Genomic DNA, 21,850 nt, shown 5'->3' with positions numbered 1-21,850 from the left:
GGCAAGGCAAGTTAAGTGCCCATCAGCAGTTGCTGGGAGGGCTACTTTGGACAAGATAACTTATCCCAAGTGTATCTGCATCCAGAAGATTGGTTTAAATTCTGATCAGGGTTTAAGACTGATGAGGTACTGGCCAACACGACATTGCCTCCACCATCCAAGATGCCAGTTCCACCATCCAAGATGCCAGTTCCACCAGCAGCCCAGACCAACCACCTCCTCCCCTTAGTATATCAAATTGGAGTCAAACTCTGAACTCGGCTCGCAATTGTAATAATTGCACATGTGACAGGAACATAGACCTCAAATGCCATTTCACAGCCTTAGTCTCAAGTGGGGAGTAGATGTCACTATTTCAAGGCATAGCTCTTTGGTTGCTCCTGCTAGAACAAAGAACAAAGATAATTACAGCACAGGAACAGGCCCTTCGGCCCTCCAAGCCTGCGCCGATCCAGATCCTCTCTCTAAACATGTCGCCTATTTTCTAAGGTTCTGTATCTCTTTTCTTCCTGCCCATTCATGTATCTGTCTAGATACATCTTAAAAGACTCCATCGTGCCCGCATCTACCACCTCCGCTGGCAATGCGTTCCAGGTGCCCACCACCCTCTGCGTAAAGAACTTTCCACGCATATCCCCCCTAAACTTTTCCCCTTTCACTTTGAACTCGTGTCCTCTAGTAATTGAAACCCCCACTCTGGGAAAAAGCCTCTTGCTATCCACCCTGTCTATACCTCTCATGATTTTGTACACCTCAATCAGGTCCCCCCTCAACCTCCGTCTTTCTAATGAAAATAATCCTAATCTGCTCAACCTCTCTTCATAGCTAGCGCCCTCCATACCAGGCAACATCCCGGTGAACCTCCTCTGCACCCTCTCCAAAGCATCCACATCCTTTTGATAATGTGGCGACCAGAACTGTACGCAGTATTCCAAATGTGGCCGAACCAAAGTCTTATACAACTGTAACATGACCTGCCAACTCTTGTACTCAATGCCCCGTCCGATGAAGGAAAGCATGCCGTATGCCTTCTTGACCACTCTATTTACCTGCGTTGCCACCTTCAGGGAACAGTGGACCTGAACACCCAAATCTCTCTGGACATCAATTTTCCCCAGGACTAAATTTTGCTTTGACGTCTTTGGTAATTGGCGGCAGGGGTGAGATTTGATTCTGCTAGTTGTTTGGCGGGAGACACCGGGGTTGTTGGTCATATCTTCCAGGATTTTGAATGGCTTCAAATAATCAGGCAGGTTGTAAGCTTCAGTTTGTGGAGTACTGAATGGAAAACTGAAGTGGAAATGTTAACCTCTTCCCCCAGGTCCTTCGGTTGTTCGATATCATCTCCCCAAGATGCTGCTGCTGTGGCGCAATGTGTTTCCACGTTCCCTAAAAGAGCTAGAGGCAGAGAAGGCTCGAGGGGACTCCTTTACATGGCAAGTAACCCTGGAGGGCCGAGCTGGTGCATTGTGCGGTAAGGACCAACTACAAAAGCAATGGTTATCTATAAATGTAATAATTCTTCTGCAGAAAAGATCATTTTAATGAAAAAAGTTGAGCGATTTCCCAGTTTCCATCCACATCTACTTTTTAGCAGTATTATCATAAGAAATTTCACATGCTGCCCTAAGTTCCTTTTGTGACTGGTTTCCAACAAGAAAGACCGCTTACATTTATATAGCACCTTTCACATCTCTCAAGTAGTCACAAAGTGCATTACGACCAATGAAATGCTTTTTAAAAAAAAATATAGTCACTGTTATATGTAACATGGCAGCCAATTTATGCACAGTAGGATCCCATAAACAGCAATGTGATGAAGGACCAGTTAATCTGTTTTTAATGGATCTGGTTCTGGAACAATTAAACTCCCCTGCTGGTTAACAGTTCAGCACTAGAGTATCAGTGTAGCTGATGTGCCCAGCTCCTTGAACTTGCAACATACTTTGAATAGTAGGCCTTTTGGCCCAGCTGGTCTATGTGGTGTTTACACGCCACATGAGCCACCTGTCATTTCAATTACTTCTTTGCATCCTGCCCCCATGGCCCTCTATTCTGTTTTCTCTTGTGTCTTTATCAAGCCTTCCCTTAAATGCATTAATGCTATCTGCTTCAACCACTCCACGTGGCAGCGAGTTCCACATTCTTGCCATTCTCTGTGGAAAGATTGAACTAAGAAAAAGGCCTGAAGAGTTTATCTTGAACTTGGCTTTTAAGTTGTGTTGTTAGCTAATGATAGTGCAGGCACAAGTGACTGTCCCTGGTTGGATTCCGATTCCCGATTCCTGTCCAGCTGAGTCACAACTACTTGGAAACAGTTCCTGAGGGATGCCAGCACCGCGCTGCTCTTGACTTCAGTACCTTCAGTGGAGATGGGGAGGAAGCTGTGGGGAAAAATAGGTTTAAGAAAACCAACAAAATTTAAAAATCTACCTCTTACTCTTTCCCTGTAGCTATGAGGAGTTTTGTTGCTCACTGTCCTGAACTTCTCGCTGAAGATGTGATTCGCAGACTAATGACCCCCATTGAATGTGCCATGCTGATGCTGTCACAGTGAGTATCTCGCAGCAAGTTTCTCCAACATCTGAGACAAGTTCTAGTACTTAAGAGCACATGCACGCACACACACACATTATATATGCACATGTACAAATATTTAAACCAATCTACAACTTACATTTATATAGTAGGATTTTTGCCATCCATAGAATGGCCTGTGAGTGGTGTCTTTTTGACTGGAGGCCTGTTGCATAGTGGGCCCCAAACTCTCTTGGCGGGGCATTGTCTGATTTCAGTGATCAGAAAAGTCTTTGTAATTGAGGTCAAGGCCCTGCTACAACCTTTCATCCACCTTCACAGCTATCAGCCAATCTACTGTTGAAGGATTTTGTTGTGGTAGGACTTATTGAATGGCAGCCCTTGCTCACCATGTCACAGGATACTATAAAATAGTTTTATAGGGGTTCTGAATGATGTAGAGACACCACCCTCTATCTCACCCCACCCTAAACACCCTGCCGCTGTAATCTGCGACTACTTGTTCATCAGGAGATATCCTGCTTATTTCGCAACTAGCCTCCATATCTGGAGATTGTTCTGGCTATCCACCACCCGTTGATGCGGTTGGTAAATCTGCTCACCCCAACATTTATATAGGATCCTTGATCTAGAAAACTTCTGAAGGTGCTTCACGCAGGTCTAACTAAAACAATGGTGACGTGAAGAATCAGATTAGGTGGGATGATCAAAAACCCGGTTCAAAGGAGATGGGTTTTAAGAGGGTCTTGAAGGAAGAGAGGTAGATGGGGAGGGGGAGGGTTTTCGGGGGGAATTCTAGAGCATGAGGCAGGCCTTACTAGATTTAGTAATGAGTGATGAGCCAGACCTAGTTCATCTAACAGTAAGGGAACATTTATCTAATGGTGATTGTAATCTGATCGAATTCAATGTTTGAAGAAACTTAACACAGTTACTAGGATTCTAGATTTTGGTACGGCTAACTTTAATGGGTTGAAATAGAGACTGATGACAGCAAACTGATCAAAACTGTTATTGGGTAAAGCTAGAGATGAACAGTGGAAGGTGTTCAAAAAATAATTTAGCTTAATACAGGACATGTATATACCCCTAAGAGGAAAGAACTCTACTAACAAATGAAACAAGCATGGTTGACAAAAGAGATGAGAGGTAACTTAAAACATAAGAGCATGTAGAAATCCAAAGAATGGTGTGGATCCAGGGCATGGGATAGATATAAAGAACAGCAAAGGAAGACAAAAAAGAAATATGAAAAGAAATTGAAAAGAAATTTGTGAGTGATATCAAAATTAGCACAAAGTTTTGACAATTATATATTTTTAAAAAAAGTGTAGTCATGAGTAATGTCGGCCCTTTAAAGAGATGTGGATAATTTTGCAAATGAAAATAAGAAAAAGACAGATATGCTGAATAATGACTCTGTCAGTCTTCACAGTGGAGGAAGAGGATAATATACCTGGCACTCCAGGGAAACGAAATGAATCAAGAACTGGAACTCATGAAAGTTAATGTAAACAAGAAAACCGTATTGGAAAAAATAATGACATTAAGGACTGACAAATCCCGAGGACCACATGGGTATCATCCCAAGGTTTTAAAGGAAGTAGATGAGGAAATTGCCGGTGCTTTTGCCATTATTTTCCAAAGCTCTTGATTCAGGAAATATCCCTTTAGATTGGAAAATTGCAATTGTAACTCCATTATTTAAAAACATAGAGAGAGAGAGAGAAGCCAGGAAATTATAGACCTGTTAGTCAGTTATTGGAACCTGTAATTAAAAACAGAGTGAGGCAGCACTTGGAAAAATTTGAGCTGATTAGAGAGAACCAACATGAGTTTAGAAAAGGTTAGGTCACATCTAACAAACCTAATTTAATTTTTTGAAGAAGTAACAAAACTAGACAGATAAATGTCTATAGATATAATTTATATGGACTTCCACAAGGCTATATAAGTTTCCACATAAGAGTCTGTTGGCTATAATTAAAGCTCAATGAATTGAAGGCAAGTTATTGACCTGGTTAGGTGATTGATTAGGCTGCAAAAGACAAGGGAGTATGTACTTATTGGAAGGAAGTAACTAGTGGTGTCCCACACAGATCTCTGCTGGGACCTCACTATTCATTATGTTTATTAATGAATTAGAGAACACTTTAGCGAGCCATTTATCCAAGTTTTCTGATGGCACAAAGATAGGTAGCATTGAAGGTCATGTAGGTCAAGCATAAATTTACAAAAAGACTGATTGATTAAGTGAGTGGGCAAAACTGTGGTGGATGGATTTCAATGCAGGTAAGTTTGAGGTTATTCATTTTGGACCAAAATCAATGGATGCGAATAGATTTAAAATGGTGAAAAGCTAGGAGCAGTTGAGGTACAATGTGATTTAGGGGTCCATGTACACAGATCGCTCAAATGGAGTAGTCAGGTACAGAAAAATAATCAAAAAGGCAAGCAGAATGTTAGCTTTTATAACTGAAGATCTAGAATATAAAGGGGTGGAGGATTTTCTCCAGTTATACAAAGCCCTGGGGGAGGATGGGAGGCCCAGTCAGGAGAGTACTAGATGACGGGAGGCCCGGTCGGGAGCATATTGGAGGATGGGAGGCATGAGGAGAATGTTGGAGGGGGGTGAGCTGGTCAGGGGACTATTGGGAGGATGAATGGCCCAGTCAGGAGAGTGTTGGAGGATGGGACGCCCGGTCAGGAGAGTATTGGAGAATGGAGGCCCGGTCAGGAGAGTATTGGAGAATGGAGGCCCGGTCAGGAGAGTATTGGAGAATGGAGGCCCAGTCAGGAGAGTATTGGAGAATGGAGGCCCAGTCAGGAGAGTATTGGAGAATGGAGGCCCGGTCAGGAGAGTATTGGAAGGTGGGAGGCCCGGTCAGGAGAGTATTGGAAGGTGGGAGGCCCGGTCAGGAGAGTATTGGAGGGTGGGAGGCCCGGTCAGGAGAGTATTGGAGGGTGGGAGGCCCGGTCAGGAGAGTATTGGAGGGTGGGAGGCCCGGTCAGGAGGGTGTTGGCGGGTGGGAGGCCCGGTCAGGAGAGTGTTGGCGGGTGGGAGACCCGGTCAGGAGAGTGTTGGCGGGTGGGAGACCCGGTCAGGAGAGTGTTGGCGGGTGGGAGGCCCGGTCAGGAGAGTGTTGGCGGGTGGGAGGCCCGGTCAGGAGAGTGTTGGCGGGTGGGAGGCCCGGTCAGGAGAGTGTTGGCGGGTGGGAGGCCCGGTCAGGAGAGTATTGGAGGGTGGGAGGCCCGGTCAGGAGAGTATTGGAGGGTGGGAGGCCCGGTCAGGAGAGTATTGGAGAATGGAGGCCTGTTCAGGGTAGTATTGGAGAATGGAGGCCCGGTCAGGAGAGTAATGGAGCGTGGGAAGCCCAGTCAGGAGAGTGTTGGAGAATGGAGGCCCGGTCAGGAGAGTAATGGAGGGTGGGAAGCCCGGTCAGGAGAGCGTTGGAGGCCCGGTCAGGAGAGCGTTGGAGGCCCGGTCAGGAGAGTATTGGAGAATGGTGGCCCGCTCAGGAGCGTAATTGAGGGTGGGAGGCCCGGTCTGGAGATTATTGGTACAGTGGAGTTTGGCAGTGGCACCTTTGAGTGTTTCGGTGCCAAATTAGCTGAGGTAGATGCCAGGGTGGGGGGTAGTGGTGGAGGCGATTTCCCAGAGGTGGAAGGCAGCTGTATTTGTGATGGAGTGGTTTCAGGGGTTGCAGTTTAGCTCGGGTTAAACAGGTCATTGAGATTGTGTGCAAACCTGAGATAGTGGCTGGCAAGGGGATGGTTTCGGCACTCAGGGCTCGGAACTTGTGGCAGTGGTGACCAGGGTCAACCGACGATGTCATTGCCTCATAGTCTGCAGCCCCGATAGACAGATACCCCTTTTGTTTACTGAAGATGACCGTTGTTTTCCAGACTGTGCTTTTGGTATTGAAGTAGTTTACGATCCAGAAACAGGTATATTTAAAGCTCAACTTGTGGAAGAGGTCGCAGTCTCCTTTTAAAAACCGAAGAATGACTAAAAATAGAACCTGAGTGACAACACTCAAAGAACAAAATCTGCCTTGTAACCACATGTTATTTGTTCACCAGCATCCCATCTGTCATAAAGGCCTATGGAGCTCAGCTGAAGGCGAGTGCAGCAATGGTGCGTTTGCGTCTCTATGACATTCTAGCTCTGCTGCCTCCAAAAACCTATGAAGGTAAATGAAGTACAATTCATTCCCTTTTTCAGTTGTGTGTTATTACAGATATGTTTTATTGGAGTTGCCATCTATAGGAATTAAGGGAATTATTTGCATCAAGTCTACAGAAACGGCCCATTCAGCCCAACAGTTCTATGCTAACATTTATGGTACATACGAGACACCTCCTAGCCCTCTCCATCTGACCTTATCAGCATAACCTTCTATTCCTTTTCCTCTTACATTTCTAGCTTCGCGTTAAATGCATCTGACCTATTTGCCTCAATTACTCCTTGTTGTAGTGAATACCACATTCTCACCATTCTCTGGTAAATAAAATTTTCCTGAGTTCCTTATTGAATTTATTTTGTTTTGTTTTAGAGATACAGCACTGAAACAGGCCCTTCGGCCCACCGAGTCTGTGCCGACTATTAACCACCCATTTATACTAATCATACACTAATCCCATATTCCTACCACATCCTCACCTGTCCCTATATTCTCCTACCACCTACCTATACTAGGGGCAATTTATAATGGCCAATTTACCTATCAACCTGCAAGTCTTTTGGCTGTGGGAGGAAACCGGAGCACCCAGAGGAAACTCACGCAGTCACAGGGAGAACTTTCAAACTCCACACAGGCAGTACCCAGAATTGAACCCAGGTTGCTGGAGCTGTGAGGCTGCGGTGCTAACCACTGTGCTGCCCTTATTAGTGACTATTATTTCTGGCCCTTAGATCTTGTTTCCCTGACAAGTGGAAACACCTCTAAATCTACTCTATCGACCCCCTTCATAATTTTCTGATAGGTATAACCTCTCAACTCTTGTATCATCCCAGCAAATCTTTTTGCACCTGCTCCGGGCACCTATTTCCTGTTTATAATGCGGAGACCAGAACTATGCACAGTACAGTACCAAACATAAGTTCCCATCATATATGTTGTAGAATATAGGCGTGCTGAGTTACCTGTTGTTTACATTTATATTCTACAAGTTAATGGCTCCCAGTTAGTTTTGATATAATTGATCCACCCTTTGTGCACCATTGCTGAAAGCTAGCTAGCTAGCTATCTGTATCTGCACAGCTATTGCTGCTATTGTAGCAGTACTTTAAAATAAATTTAAATGGTCAATTTAATTCAAAAGCTGCTCACGCTAGGCACTTACTGTTGCTGAATTGGCAGACTTTGCTCCAATTGCATATTACATGATAATTACATGAAAAGGCAACAGAGAAAAGGCCATTGTAGAATTTGCTTATGACTTTGGCTGCTGCCAAATTGAATAATGTGTCAATATTTCCGTCACTATCTTGTAAAAATATGAAGAAGTCCAAGATAATCGTTACCACTCATTGTAATTCTTTCCTAACAGGAAGCTTCAACGCTCTGCTTCGAGAACTCGTTGCTGAATTTACATTGACTGACAATTCTGCCAATACAACTACTTCCCTATTGCGGTCGCTTTGTCACTACGATGACAGTGTTCTCCTCGGTTCCTGGCTTCAAGAAACAGACCATAAGTCAATCGAGGATCAGGTGAGTGTTGAAAGAGCCCATGTTCCAAATAACCTGTATTTTCTCTCATTGACCAAACCAGTTTAGCTCACAAACATTCACGTTTGCTAGGAGAGCGCTTGATTTAATTAATGGCAAAGATTGAAGATATTTGCTTGCTGGGGGAGAACCCAATATGGGCTCCCATAGAGAACCTCAAGAGTAGTTAAACATATAACGAAAGAACTTGCATTTCTTTGGCATGTTTCATGACCTCACGATATCCCAAAGCACTTCGCTGCCAATGAAGTACATTTTCAAAGTGTTGCCACTGTTGTAATGTAGAATACACGGCAGCCAATTTCCGCACACAGGAAGATCCCACAAACAGCAATGTGATATGTGACTAGATAATCTGTCTTAGTGATGTTGGTTGAGGGATAAATATATGTTCAAATCCAGCTCGTTGGCAAGTACCCAATGCAGCCATGAAGGAGAAGTCAAGTGCTTCCCCATAGGGAGAAAGTTAAAATTGGACTGTGGGTTACCTCTCGGCAATTTCCCACCACTGCCTTTAGCCAGATCAAGAGAGACCATTCAGTCAGGGATCTATACAGAAGGAAGGAAGGAAAACAAAAAAGAGGGAAGTTGTTGCAGTGCTTTCATCTCGGATTGGCCCCATGATTCTGGAATTTGTCCAGAACTGTCATTCTCAGCAGGGTAAATTTTCCATAGCTCTGCTTCCCACTTAGTGACAGGAAAGGTGGGAGTGCTGCAAGTTGAGAAGTGACCTCCGAGACATTCCAGTGGAGTACTGCTCCCTGATGGGGATGGAGGCTCGCAAACCCTTGTGATACCAAAATAAATACCAATATACCAATATTACAGTAATGAAGTTACTGGTATGCCAGGAGGAGCTTAATTACTGTCAGTTTACTCCTAAATTGTGGGGGGGTGGGTGGTGGTTGGTGGCTGGGTGGATGTATTTCCCAACTTTAATCAAAAGAAACACTAACAGTTTATCCTGTTGTCCTTTTCTCCCATTTTCTCCTTGTCACATTTTTTTAAACGTTAGATTTACTTTTTCTATGTAATTTACCTTTTCTTCAAAGCCTTTCAATGAAAAAAAATGTATTTTATTAGCACCATGCCATGTGTCGTAGGTGTCCACTGTGCTTTACCTCAATCAATTACCTCTAAAGAGCAGTCCCTGTTACATAGGCAACATGGCAACAAACTTCCAGTGTGAGCTCTCACAAACAGCAGTTGAGGTGAATGACCACACGTTCTTTGGTGGTATTGCTCAAGATGTTGGGCAAGGCATGAGAACTCCCTGCTGCTCTTCTTTTCCCATCCACCTGACAGAGCAGATGGAGCCTCGGGTTTAATATCTCATCCAAAAATTGGCACCTCTGATAGTGCAACACACCCTCTGCTGCGCTCAGTGTGTCAGACTAGATTGTATTTGAACCCGAAACTTAACTCCAGCATTAAGTTGACACTTTTAGTTACCTTTTCGTGTTTTTTTTTCTTTTGGCTCCAATAATCCATTTGGAGGTGGGAACAAATTTATTTGAAGATTTTTTTCAGTCAGCTGACAGTCTACAAGGAAAAGTTGGTCCTTGTTGCAGATGTGACCAGGCCATTTTATTTTTTGACATTTCCTACAAGTGAAACAAGGAATCTGAGTTTTGCTGATAATCTGTGGCAGTCCCCAGGACTCAGCAGAGTAAACTCCATCAGAGGTGACATCTTTCAGATGAGACGTTAAACTGAGGTTCTGTTTGCCCTCTCAGCTGGACATGAAAGATCCCACGGAATTATTTTGAAGAACAATAACAACAATAACTTGTATTTATATAGCGCCTTTAACATAATAAAACTTCCCAAGATGCTTTAAAGGAGTGTTATGGAACGAAATTTGACACCAAGCTGCATAAAAAGATTTTAGGATAGGTGACCCAGTACTTGGTCAAAGAGGCAAGTTTTCAGGAGCCCCTTAAAGGAGGAAAGATGGGAAAAGAGCCAGCGAGATATAGGGAGGGAATTCCAGAGCTCAGGGCCTCGGCAAATGAAGACATGGCAGCCAATAGTTCTTGCCAGTTTCCTGGCCAATATTATCTCTCAACCAACATCACTTAAGCAGATGATCTGGTCGTTTATTGCATCAGTGCATGTGAGATTTTGCTGTGCACATATTGGCTGCCACATTTCCTATATTGCAACAGTAACTGTAGTTCAAAAGTACTTCATCAGGTTAAAGCACTTTGGGATGTCCAGAGGTGGTGAAAGGTGCTATTAAATGCATGTTTTTCTTTTTAAACTCAGCTGCATTTCTGAAGCAGCTGGGAAAAGGACTCACCTACTCCACTCATGCCCTTCCCTTCAAAAAAAAAACTACTTGTCAAAATAAATATGAATTGGTCCACCTTTATAAATTAACATTTAAAAATTTCCTTCAAAAACTGCTCTTTTGTTTGCAGTGATGTAGTAAAAAAGAATACGTGAATCTTTGCAACTGCTTTCCACATCTAAAAAGAAAGAACTTGCACTTCTGCAAAGCGCTTTTCACAGCCTCTGGATGTCACAAAGTGCTTTACAGCCAATAAAGTACTTTATTAAGTGTAGTCACTGTTGTTTTGTAAGAAACACGACAGCCAATATGTGTACAGCAAGCTGCCATAAACAGGAATGTGATCATAACCAGATAATCTTTTAATGATGTTGGTTGAGGGATATATATTGAGGAGAATTCCCCTGCTCTTCCAATAGTGCTGTGGGATCTTCTACATGCAACTGAGAGAGCAGACTCGGGTGTCTCTGCAATGTCTCATCCAAAAGACAGTCCCTCAGACAGTGCAGCACTCCCTCAGTATTGCACTGGGTGTTTCAGCCCGGATTTTGTGCTCAGGCCTCTGGAGGGGGACTTGAAGCCTTTATCCTCTGACTCGGAGGAGAGCATGTTGCCCACTGAGTCACAGCTGGCAACATAGAAAATGCATGTCTTAGAAACTTTTGAACACTTCACACACAGCGAATTTCTTTGACGAGCAACTGCTATGGAAGCAAATACAGCAGCCAATTTGCACACAGCAAAATCCTGCCAGCAGCAGTGGAATGAATGACTAAGTCTTCTGTTTCTTTGTACTGTTGGTTGAGAGAAGAATGTCTGCCAAAGCACAGGAAAAATCTCTGTTCTTGAATAGTGCCATGGAACGTTTTATACTCAACTGGACAGGTAGACAGTTTTAATATCACGACAAAAGGATCACACCTTCATACATTGCAACATTCCCTCAGTACTGCACTGAAGTGTTAGCCTAAACTAGGTGCTCAAGTTCTGGTGTAGCACTTGAACCTACAACCCTCTGACTCACACAAAAGAGTGGTACTAGGTTGATACTTAAATTGATCAGATCACATGAAAAATGAGTCACTTTACAACAATGGTCATTGTTGCCTTCAACACACCCAGTTAATCGTTTTCCAGGATGAATCTTTTTCTAAAAATAAAACTGTTGCTTAGATGAAATATCATATACAACATCATCATCATGCGTTCAAGTAAAGCCTTTCATGTTTAAAAGTGGCCCAAGGCACTTTACAGAGGCAAAAGGAAAGAATGGTCCCTCAGCCAAAGAAGGAGATATTAGAAACAGGCGTAGGCCATTTCGCCCCTTGAGCCTGTTCCGCCATTCAGTTAGATCATGGCTGATCTGCGAGCTAACTTCATATACCTGCCATTGCCCCACATCCCTTAAAGCCTTTGGATAACAAAAGTCTATCAATCTCAGATTTAAAATTTACAATTAATCTAGCATCACTTGCCTTTTGTGGAAGAGTTCTAGACTTTTGCCACGAGTGGAAGGAGTGGGATTTCAGGAATGATTTAAAGGAGGTAGAGAGGTGGGAGGGGTTTAGGGAGGGAATTTCAGAGTGTGGATACTTATAGTTAGTAACTATTCTATTTTATGCTTGTTTATTTTGATGACTGTAGTAGCTCTTAACTATAAGTTGTTACGACAGAGGTGGGAGGAGTGCACTGTTTTTGTAGTTCCACTTCTCCACAGGTCACAACATATATTTAATTTTTTTCCCAGTTACTGATACAGTCAATCCTATACTCTTTTTTTTTTATCCCAGAATAAAATACATCAACCAGGTTTCTTTAATAAACAACAAAATTATCATTTTATTATAAAACAAGACGTACCCAGTAATGAAGCAAAGCATTAACACACAGATTGAAATGTAAAAGTTCCCTTTTTACCTTAGCACTTCACACACACACACACACACAGAAAAAAATAGAGATTTACTCTTTCGAGCTCTATTACAAAAAAGGACAAAAAATACTTTGACCAGATACTTGCTAATTCTTGAAGAAAAAAAGAGAAGATATGGAAAGATGTCAGATGTCCTTTGTTTTGATTTGGCATCCCAAGTACGCATAGACGGCTGTCACTGGGATTTTCCTTGAACAGTTCTTGTCGGGCGATGTTGAAGATCAGTTTGGGCAGGCTTTCTGGGGAAAATGCAGCAACAGGGGTTTCAGGCAGTTTCTTATATTTGCTTCTCAGAACTTCTCAAAGAGGTGCAAACTGGCAGGCTTTTCAAAGAGCTGGAACAGGCTGAGTTGGGCTTTTCCTTGGCAGGTTGAATCTTTAACTCCTTTTCAAACCATTGTCCATATCCCAATTGCCTGTCCAAAGCAAAACCAAAAATATCTCAGGAATGAAACCACCTGACCCCTATAAATCATGACCTGTCACTTCTCTGTAAACATCTTCCCCAAGTCAAAAAAGCCTGAAAACAGATGCCTTCCAGTAACTGTTTGTTCATAAGCTCAGTCCAAAGGACTGTATGATTACCTCTTTTTTTCAAAAAAATCCCCAAAGTTCCAGCATCTATGGAATCTTTTTTCAGTTTTAAAACACAAATCCTCATCATTTATCAAAATAAGTGGAAGCACTCGTAACAAAGTCATTGATTTCTGATATAGCCAGCAGTGTACATGGCTCCCACACTGACTGCTGGCTGTTTACTTTTAAAGAGAATGCTGTTGATTTCATAGTGCACGAAGATGGTTTTAAACCACATAAGGAGGTGCCAAAGTTGTTTTGTGTGGTTTTTAAACTGTGTAAAACTTTGAGTAATGCGGTGTCAAGGTGGTGGAGGGCTGTGAGTCATTCTTTAGAGGAGTGAGAAGTAGTACATGAAAAAGGAAGATGATGGGGCTTTTGAGCCTTGACACACAGTTTCTTACCATTCTGAAAAAGATGGGGAGGGGGATCAGGGAACTCCTGAGTCCCTTGGCAAGGCAAATCTTGCAGTTGGTGTGTTCTTGCTCCAGGACTTTCAGTCAGGCACTGCGATCAATCTGAAAGAAGGTCCTTCAGGAACATTATTGATTCACTGCCATGTTTGTATAATCTTCGCTAACAGTCCAGGTTTAGGGCTTGTCAATGCAAATGAGATCCTTTTGTAGAGTGACATCCCATACATCAGTGTGTTCACTCAGCACATCATAAGAACAAAGTTAAAACTAAAAGTAGGGAAATGGCACTAAATGCAAACACTTGAATTTAGATATGGAACAGCAATAGAATGGGCTTCCTGTGCATCACTTCACATACTTAACATATCTCTGTCTGCGGCATGAAGCCAACCCCACACAGTGGAAGCTGTGGATAACTGAGAGTCCCAAACAGTCCATAAGTGAGCATAATAAAAGAGCTCCCAACCTCACGCCAGCACTCGTTGGTGTTGAAGGCCTAGCCTCCTCATTGACCAGAAAGCAATGGGTCATGCATCCACCATCTTCTGAATGGAACGTTAAACTGAGGCCCCGTCTGCCCCCTCAGGTAGATATAAAAGATCCCCTGGCACTATTTTGAAGAAGAGCAGGGTGTTCTTCCTGGTGTCTCAGCCAATATTTACCCCTCAACCAACATTACTAAAACAGATTATCTGGTTCATTATCACATTGCTGTTTTGCGAAACCTTAATGTGTGCAAATTGGCTGTTGCATTTTCTCACATTGCAACAGTGCCTACTCTTTAAAAGTACTTCATTGGCTGTAAACGCTTTGGGACATCCAAGCGACCATGAAAGACACAATAGAAGTACAAGTCTTTCTTTCTCCAACAACATGCACAACCCAAAGAGGACTTGAGAACAATTGGTTGCCTAATATAGTCACACAAGCTCCATTTCCTGCTTCTCTGGGCCTCCAAGAGAACAATATTTTTGACGGTACTAGTGTGCACAAGTACAGAAATAAATTGAAGACCTCATGAGCTGTCTCTTGCTTTTGAACCTCCCGTCATGATTAACATTCTTAAAAGCAGCAGACAGCAGAGCTGATGCGCAGCTGCTAGACTTGCCCACCTTTGTTTCAGGTGAGGAGCTAGTTGTTCATGCTTGTATTTCTATTGACTCACAACCTCATCTCCCACCCCAACTTCTGACCACCTGTTTGTCACATAAATAACTTCAATTTCTTTTGTCTCTCTCATTCTGTCTCCTGTAGTCTTGTACTAATATCTTCTTCTTCTTTGGCCTCCTTGTCTTGGGAGACAACGGGTAAGCGCCTGGAGGTGGTCAACGGTTTGTGGAGCAGCGCCTGGAGTGGCTATAAAGGTCAATACTAAAGTGACAGACTCTTCCACAGGTGCTGCAGAAAAAATTGGTTGTCGGGGCTGTTACACAGTTGGCTCTCTCCTTGCGCTTCTGTCTTTTTTCCTGCCAACTGCTAAGTCTCTTCGACTCGCCACACTTTAGCCCCACCTTTATGGCTGCCCGCCAGCTCTGGCGATCACTGGCAACTGACTCCCACGACTTGTGATCAATGTTACAGGACTTCATGTCGCATTTGCAGACGTCTTTAAAGCGGAGACATGAACGGCCGGTGGGTCTGATACCAGTGGCGAGCTCGCTGTACAATGTGTCCTTGGGGATCCTGCCATCTTCCATGCGGCTCACATGGCCAAGCCATCTCGAGCGCCGCTGACTCAGTAGTGTGTATAAGCTGGGGATGTTGGCCGCCTTGAGGACTTCTGTGTTGGAGATGCGGTCCTGCCACCTGACGCCAAGGATTCTCTGGAGGCAGCAAAGATGGAATGAATTGAGACGTCGCTCTTGGCTGACGTATGTTGTCCAGGCCTCGCTGCCATAGAGCAAGGTACTGAGAACACAGGCTTGATACACTTGGACTTTTGTGTTCCGTGTCAGTGCGCCATTTTCCCACACTCTCTTGGCCAGTCTGGACATACCAGTGGAAGCCTTTCCCATGCGCTTGTTGATTTCTGCATCAAGAGACAGGTTACTGGTAATAGTTGAGCCTAGGTAGGTGAACTCTTGAACCACTTCCAGAGCGTGGTCACCGATATTGATGGATGTCCCATGATGTTCGTTTTCTTGAGGCTGACGGTTAGGCCAAATTCATTGCAGGCAGCCACAAACCTGTCGATGAGACTCTGCAGACACTCTTCAGTGTGAGATGTTAATGCAGCATCGTCAGCAAAGAGGAGTTGCCTGATGAGGACTTTCCGTACTTTGGTCTTCGCTCTTAGACGGGCAAGGTTGAACAACCTGCCACCTGATCTTGTGTGGAGGAAAATTCCTTTTTCTGAAGAGCAGCTCGGAGAAGAAAATCCCAAACAGTGTAGGTGCGAGAACACAGCCCTGTTTCACGCCTCTCAGGAATGGAAAGGGGTCTGATGAGGCGCCGCTATGCTGAATTGTGCCTTTCATATTGTCATGGAATGAGGTGATGATACTTAGTAGCTTTGGTGGACATCCGATCTTTTCTAGTAGTCTGAAGAAACCACGTCAGCTGACGAGGTCAGAGGCTTTGGTGAGATCAATGAAAGCAATGTAGAGGGGCATCTGTTGTTCGCGGCATTTCTCCTGTAGCTGACGAAGGGAGAACAGCATGCCAATGGTCGATCTCTCTGCTCAAAAGCCACACTGTGCCTCAGGGTAGACACGCTCGGCCAGCTTCTGGAGCCTGTTTAAAACGACTCGAGCGAAGACTTTCCCCACTATGCTAAGCAGGGAGATTTCACGGTAGTTGTTGCAGTCACCACAGTCACCTTTGTTTTTATAGAGGGTGATGATATTGGCATCATGCATGTCCTGTGGTACTGTTCCCTCGTCCCAGCACAGGCAAAGCAGTTCGTAGAGTGCTGAGAGTATGGCAGGCTTAGCACTCTTGATTATTTCAGGGGTAATGCCATTCTTCTCAGGGGCTTTTCCGCAGGCTAGAGAATAAATGGCATCACTGAGTTCCGATTTTGTTGGCTGTACATCCAGCTCATCCGTGACTGGCAGAGACTGGGCTGCATTGAGGGCGGTCTCAGTGACCACATTCCCTGGAGTACAGTTCTAGGTCGTGCTCAACCCAGCGGTCCATTTGCTTGCATTGGTCAGTGATTATGTCCCCTGATTTAGGTTTGAGGGGGACGATCTTCCTAATGGTTGGCCCAAAAGCGTTCTTAATGCCATCATACATTCCTCTGATGTTTCTGGTGTCGGAGGCAAGCTGAGTATGACTGCATAGGTGTTGCCAGTAGTCATTTGCGCAGCGCTTCTGGCTGTTTTAAGTGCTACGGATGTTAACTCACTGGGGGCTTTTTTGTAGTTCAGCAGTGCAATGCACTTAACGGCTAAGACAGGTTCCAGCTGTTCAATGTGAGATTGAAACCAGTCTGCATTCTGCTTCACACGTTTGCCATAGGTGGTCATGTCTGACTCATCGATGGCGTCTCTGATGTGGGCCCACTTGGTCTCTGCATCCCCTGTGGGAGTGATTTGAAGGGCTTTTTCAAGTGAATTTAGAAATTTTTGTCACAGCTGTGGATAAGAAATTCTGCTCGTGTTGATGCCCGGGCGGCCCTTCTGCTTGGAGTGATGCAGCTTCTTTGGTTTGAGTCTAACCTTGCTGCACACCAGGGAGTGGTCGGTGTTGCAGTCCGTACTGTGGAAGCTGCGTGTGATTGAACACTGTTTAAGGAGGCTCGCCTTGTGACGATGTGGTCCAGCTGGTGCCAACGATGTGATCTTGGGTGCCTCCAAGAAACCTGGTGACCGGGTTTAGTGTGAAAGAACGAGTTGGTGATGCAGAGGTTGTGATAGGTACACAACTCAAGCAGTCTCTGTCCATTCTCATTCATCCTTCCAATGCCATAGCGCCCAGGGCAGGAGGGCCATGAGTCATGGTCGGCCCCAACCCTGGCATTAAAGTCCCCCAGCAGGAACAGATGTTCGGTATTGGGGATGCTACTAATATTATGGAGTTCCTCGTAGAACTTCAGGTAGGGAGCAGAGTGTTGGAGCATAGATGCTGAGTAGGTGTACTGGGCCAGAGGTGGTGAGCAGTCGGATGGACAGTACGCGTTCAGAGCCATTTGAAGGTGGCTCTATCATGCTGAGCAAAGAGTTTCTGATGGCGAAGCCCACTCCATGCTGTCTTGGTTCTTCAGGATCCCTACCCTGCCAGAAGAAGGTGTAGTCTTGCTCTGTTAGAGATCCGCTCGCAGGGAGGCGTGTCTCCTGAAGTGCTGCAATGTCCACATTGATTCTACTGAGCTAGTTGTTAATGATGGCAGTCTTCCGAGAATCGTTGATTTGTGTAAGGTCTTCCGACAGGCCAGGACACATCGTTTTGCAAGCTGGAACGTCAGAACTAAGGGCTGGTACCTTTCCTTTTTTCGTGCTGTTTGGTGCGCTGTTGCAGTCCGCTGTTCGGGCAATGACCCTGAGCTCCAAGCACCCATTGAAGCAGGTGGACTGTGGCGGGACAGAACCTTATTGACCGGGGGCTGCCCGGTTTGAGGCGGGTGGTAGCTGTCCAGTGAGGTGCGATGACCTCTCCCACCGATAAAGGCAATCCGTGGCACCCAATCTCTACGCCAATTGAGCTGGACATATAACCCGTAACTGCTGCCTTCCGTGTTGTTTCGGTCGCTGTGAGGCGACTATGGAGTGATCTCTCCATGGCACATGCCTGGGCGAATGTGAGGTTGTGAGTTGCCCAAGCGTCAAAAACCCCCCTCTCGGCCTTTCTGGTGGGGTCCAAAGGAGTGCAGAGCACGATGTTTGGCACCGGTATGGCTGCAGGAACTGCCGGAAACATGCCAAAGGTGAAACATGACCGCCTACGGGGTTCCGCTCCGTATTTTCTGTTAGGGTTTACTCCCTTAGCCTTGGACTCTCCTGAGATGCCCACAAGGCAGTGGGGTTGTTCGGGCCCCTGCTCAGGGACAGGTGGATGCCGGTGGGAGGAGGGGGTGCGAGGGGAAGTGGGTGCAGGGGGAAGATGGTGCAAGGGGGGATCTGGGAAGCGATTGCGAGGGGGGAAGAGGGTGCGGGGGGTGGTGAGCTGGGAGGGGGGAGCTGGGAAGGGGAAGTGGGGTGAGGGAACGGGGGTGCAGGTAATAAAACATTTCATCAGTTCCCACCATCGACGTCGGGAAAGCTCATCCACGTCCTTCGGCAGGTGGGCGACAGCCTTGAGCGCCAGTACCAGCAGGAATTCGCCGACATTGTGCTACAGATGCGCTACGAGCTGCACATATCCCGCGGGCGCTTTGAAGTTGTGGCCAAGGAGCCGTTCCGCGATGGAGTCAACTGGGGCCGGGTCGTGGCTTTTTACGTGTTCGGGGGCACCTTTTTCTCGATGCTTCCCCTCTGAACTAGGGTTCCGCTGCTCCTTCCTCTCTGCCTCTCTGCACTGGACTTAACGCACGCCGCGGACGCTCTGGACGATGTAGACAACAGGATAGAAGATCAGAGTATCACCAGCTGTACTTTGCAATTTTGTCCAGTAGAGAAGTGTAGCCTAGGCATCCAGAAAACTGGATGTCAATTTGAGCACAATTCAATACTCAATGAAGAAAACAAAGAACAGGTATGGCTGGGAGAGGGCAGTGGGCCCAGGTAACATTAAACTAGCTGCTAACTTGTAGTTCGGGCTAAAATGTACTGATTCAAGAGCCAGGGGAATTTAAACAGTTTAAGAGGGTAGATTGGGGGAGAAAGCACTAAGAATGGGAGCAGATGGCCATGGATAGAGTTGCACAGCAAGGGAGCTTCCTAGGGAGCCATCTTCCAGGAGCCATCTTTACAGCTAATATCACTGCTACTATTTAACCACCACCATCAAACACTTTACTTATCAGTTATGTTTCTCCTTTCTTGTGCATATGCGTGCTTTTGCCAGCATCCGAATTCTTGTGTCCTTTTCCTTTTGTTACGACTGACTGCTCCTGTCAAAGCCCCCAATCAAAACATACGATTCTGATTGTGGTGGGACCAACGCACTGTTAATTCAATCCTGTCGTTCCACAGATCGGCTAACATATCATTTAAAACTTTCCAAATTAAAGAAAGACTCAGTCAAATTGTACCATCTATTGACCACCCGAATGAGGCTAACCAAACCAGGTGTATTTAAACCAACAAATTAACTCTTTAATTCGAAGAACAAAATTCTTAAACACTCTGAAGATATAAACAGCATTTAAAATTAGAGTCCTTGCAAATTTACAGTCCATTGTTGATAGTAGAATGAAGGGTAGGTAGTTAGTTTGATCTTGGAGTAGGTTAAAGGTTCGGCACAACATCGTGGGCCGAAGGGCCTGTACTGTGCTGTACTGTTCTATGTTCTATGTTGCTCGAAGTGCTCACAGGATGTTGCTTTCCTTCTCCAGCGAATTTCAGCAATTAATGACTTGCAAACACTTTCAACAGAATCAATCTGACTTTCGAGTTTTTGAGGGATAAAAGATTGTCACAGTCTAACTTCCCTTCCTTCAGTTTAAATTACCAGAGATCTCTGTCTTGGCTTGACGTTTTAGAATTTTGAGATATAATAACTAAAACGGACTAAAATCCTCTTCCTTCAGTTTAAATGGTTGAGAGCTCTTTTCAGGTGTGCTCATTACAGCTGTGTCCTCTGCGTCTGTGTTCTGTTAGGACAAACTGTCTTCAACTAACAGCCAGTTCAAAACTGAATTGTAACAAATGTATCGCATGCGACTCACTCCCAGTGGCTGTTTCCATGGCATCGAGAATGCACCCTTTGAATCGCAGTCTCCAAATGGCTGTTTCTCAGACAACTAAAATACACCTTCCTATAACTCCTGAGGCTTGCTGGTTCTTAAAGCAATACAGGTCCCTTGCAAGCCTTAAAGGCAAACTGCATATTCCGAATAAAAACTACAGGACCATGACACTTTAAAAATATTATCCCTCTGTAGTGTCCTCCAGTTCTGATGAGCGGTCCTCTTCACAGATGATCCCTGACCTGCTCAAATGTTGGCAGTGTTTTCTGCTTTTTTGCTTAAGGTGCACTTTCAGTATCAGTCTGCTGCAGCACAGACTGCGCCCTGCCACTGACCACCCTTCCCCACCGCTCCCAACCTCTGTTTATTGGTACAAGTGCAGAAGGCAATTGCCACACTTCTGAGTTGATAAAGACTTGATTCACTTGCAGCCCTCAGCAGATTACAACACCTATGAAGCATCAGTCAATAAAATCATTCAGGCAGTTTTGAGTCTAAAGTGCTGTGTCTGAACAAAACAACTCTTCCAGGAACTTCTAAAAGAGGCTACTACACTAGTCAGTTATGAAGAGCCCTTGGGTTGACAAGGGAGCATAATTTTAGAATTAGAAGTAAACTGCTCGGAGACAATTAATGTGGAATTAATTAGGGTGTTTAAAAGGACCAAAGGAACAGGAGGAGGCCATTAGCCCCTCGAGCCTGTTCTGCCATTAAGTTAGATAATGACCAATCTGCATCTTAATTGCATCTACCCACCTTGTTTCTATAACCTTTAATACCCTTGCCTGACAAATCTAGCAGTCTCAGTTTTGAAATGTTCAGTTGTCCCCCAGCCTCAACAGCTTTTTGGGGGAGAGGCTTCCATATTCCCACTACGCTTTGTGTGAAGAAGTGCTTTTTGAGATCATCCCCTGAACTGCCTCACTCTAATTGTAAGGTAATGCCCCCTTATTCTGGATTCCCCCTCCACACATCACCAGAGGAAATAACCTCTCTCTTTTCAATAAAAGGAGCTGGATACCTTTTTTGTGAAGTGAAGGATATGCAGAGTGGACAGGAAATTGAGTTTGAAATGAGAAATCAGCTATTGCTAACAAAATGGTGGAGAAGGCTCAATGGGCTAAATAACCTACTCCAGTTATGTTCCTGTGAAAAAGTGGAAATATTCTTTCCCTGCCAAGGAATTTCAATTTGAAGATGGCTAGTCCCATGCACAGATCTATTTTTATAGCTGTTGGACTGTACAGTCACTGTTATGCACAATAGAAATTGTTAGCCTGGTGTGAGGAGATGTGGTGGCGCAGTTGTTGGAAGGACTCAAATTAAAAGTTAAATTATTGAGAATCTCGCTCAATTCTTTTTGCAAAGGAGTAGAAAGAACGATTAACATTTCTACAGCACCTCTCACAACTTCAGGACATCCCAAAGCCTTTCACAGCCAATGAATCATATCCTGAAGTGTAGTCACGGTTATAATGTAGAAAATGCAACAGCCAGTTTGCGCACTGCAAGCTTCCAGAAACAGCAATGTGATAATGGCTAGGTCATCTGTTTTAGTGATGTTGGAAG

At 44.8% G+C, this 21,850-nt stretch overlaps 1 protein-coding gene across 1 annotated transcript in view; it reads left to right on the top strand.

Moving 5' to 3' along the window:
- The window catches only part of heatr5b (HEAT repeat containing 5B), a 153,020-nt gene that overhangs the window by 59,947 nt on the left and 71,223 nt on the right, over window positions 1–21,850 (top strand). Inside the window, exons 12-15 of the mRNA XM_068020449.1 lie at window positions 1,322–1,474; window positions 2,454–2,553; window positions 6,622–6,731; window positions 8,092–8,255. Coding sequence (XP_067876550.1) covers window positions 1,322–1,474; window positions 2,454–2,553; window positions 6,622–6,731; window positions 8,092–8,255 — 527 coding nt within the window. The remainder of the gene's footprint in view (window positions 1–1,321; window positions 1,475–2,453; window positions 2,554–6,621; window positions 6,732–8,091; window positions 8,256–21,850) is intronic.

Source organism: Heterodontus francisci, chromosome 3 (assembly GCF_036365525.1).
Source record: "Heterodontus francisci isolate sHetFra1 chromosome 3, sHetFra1.hap1, whole genome shotgun sequence".
Classification (NCBI taxonomy): domain Eukaryota; kingdom Metazoa; phylum Chordata; class Chondrichthyes; order Heterodontiformes; family Heterodontidae; genus Heterodontus; species Heterodontus francisci.
Note: the sequence above shows the minus strand (reverse complement) of the source record. Positions and strands in the feature narration are given on the sequence as shown.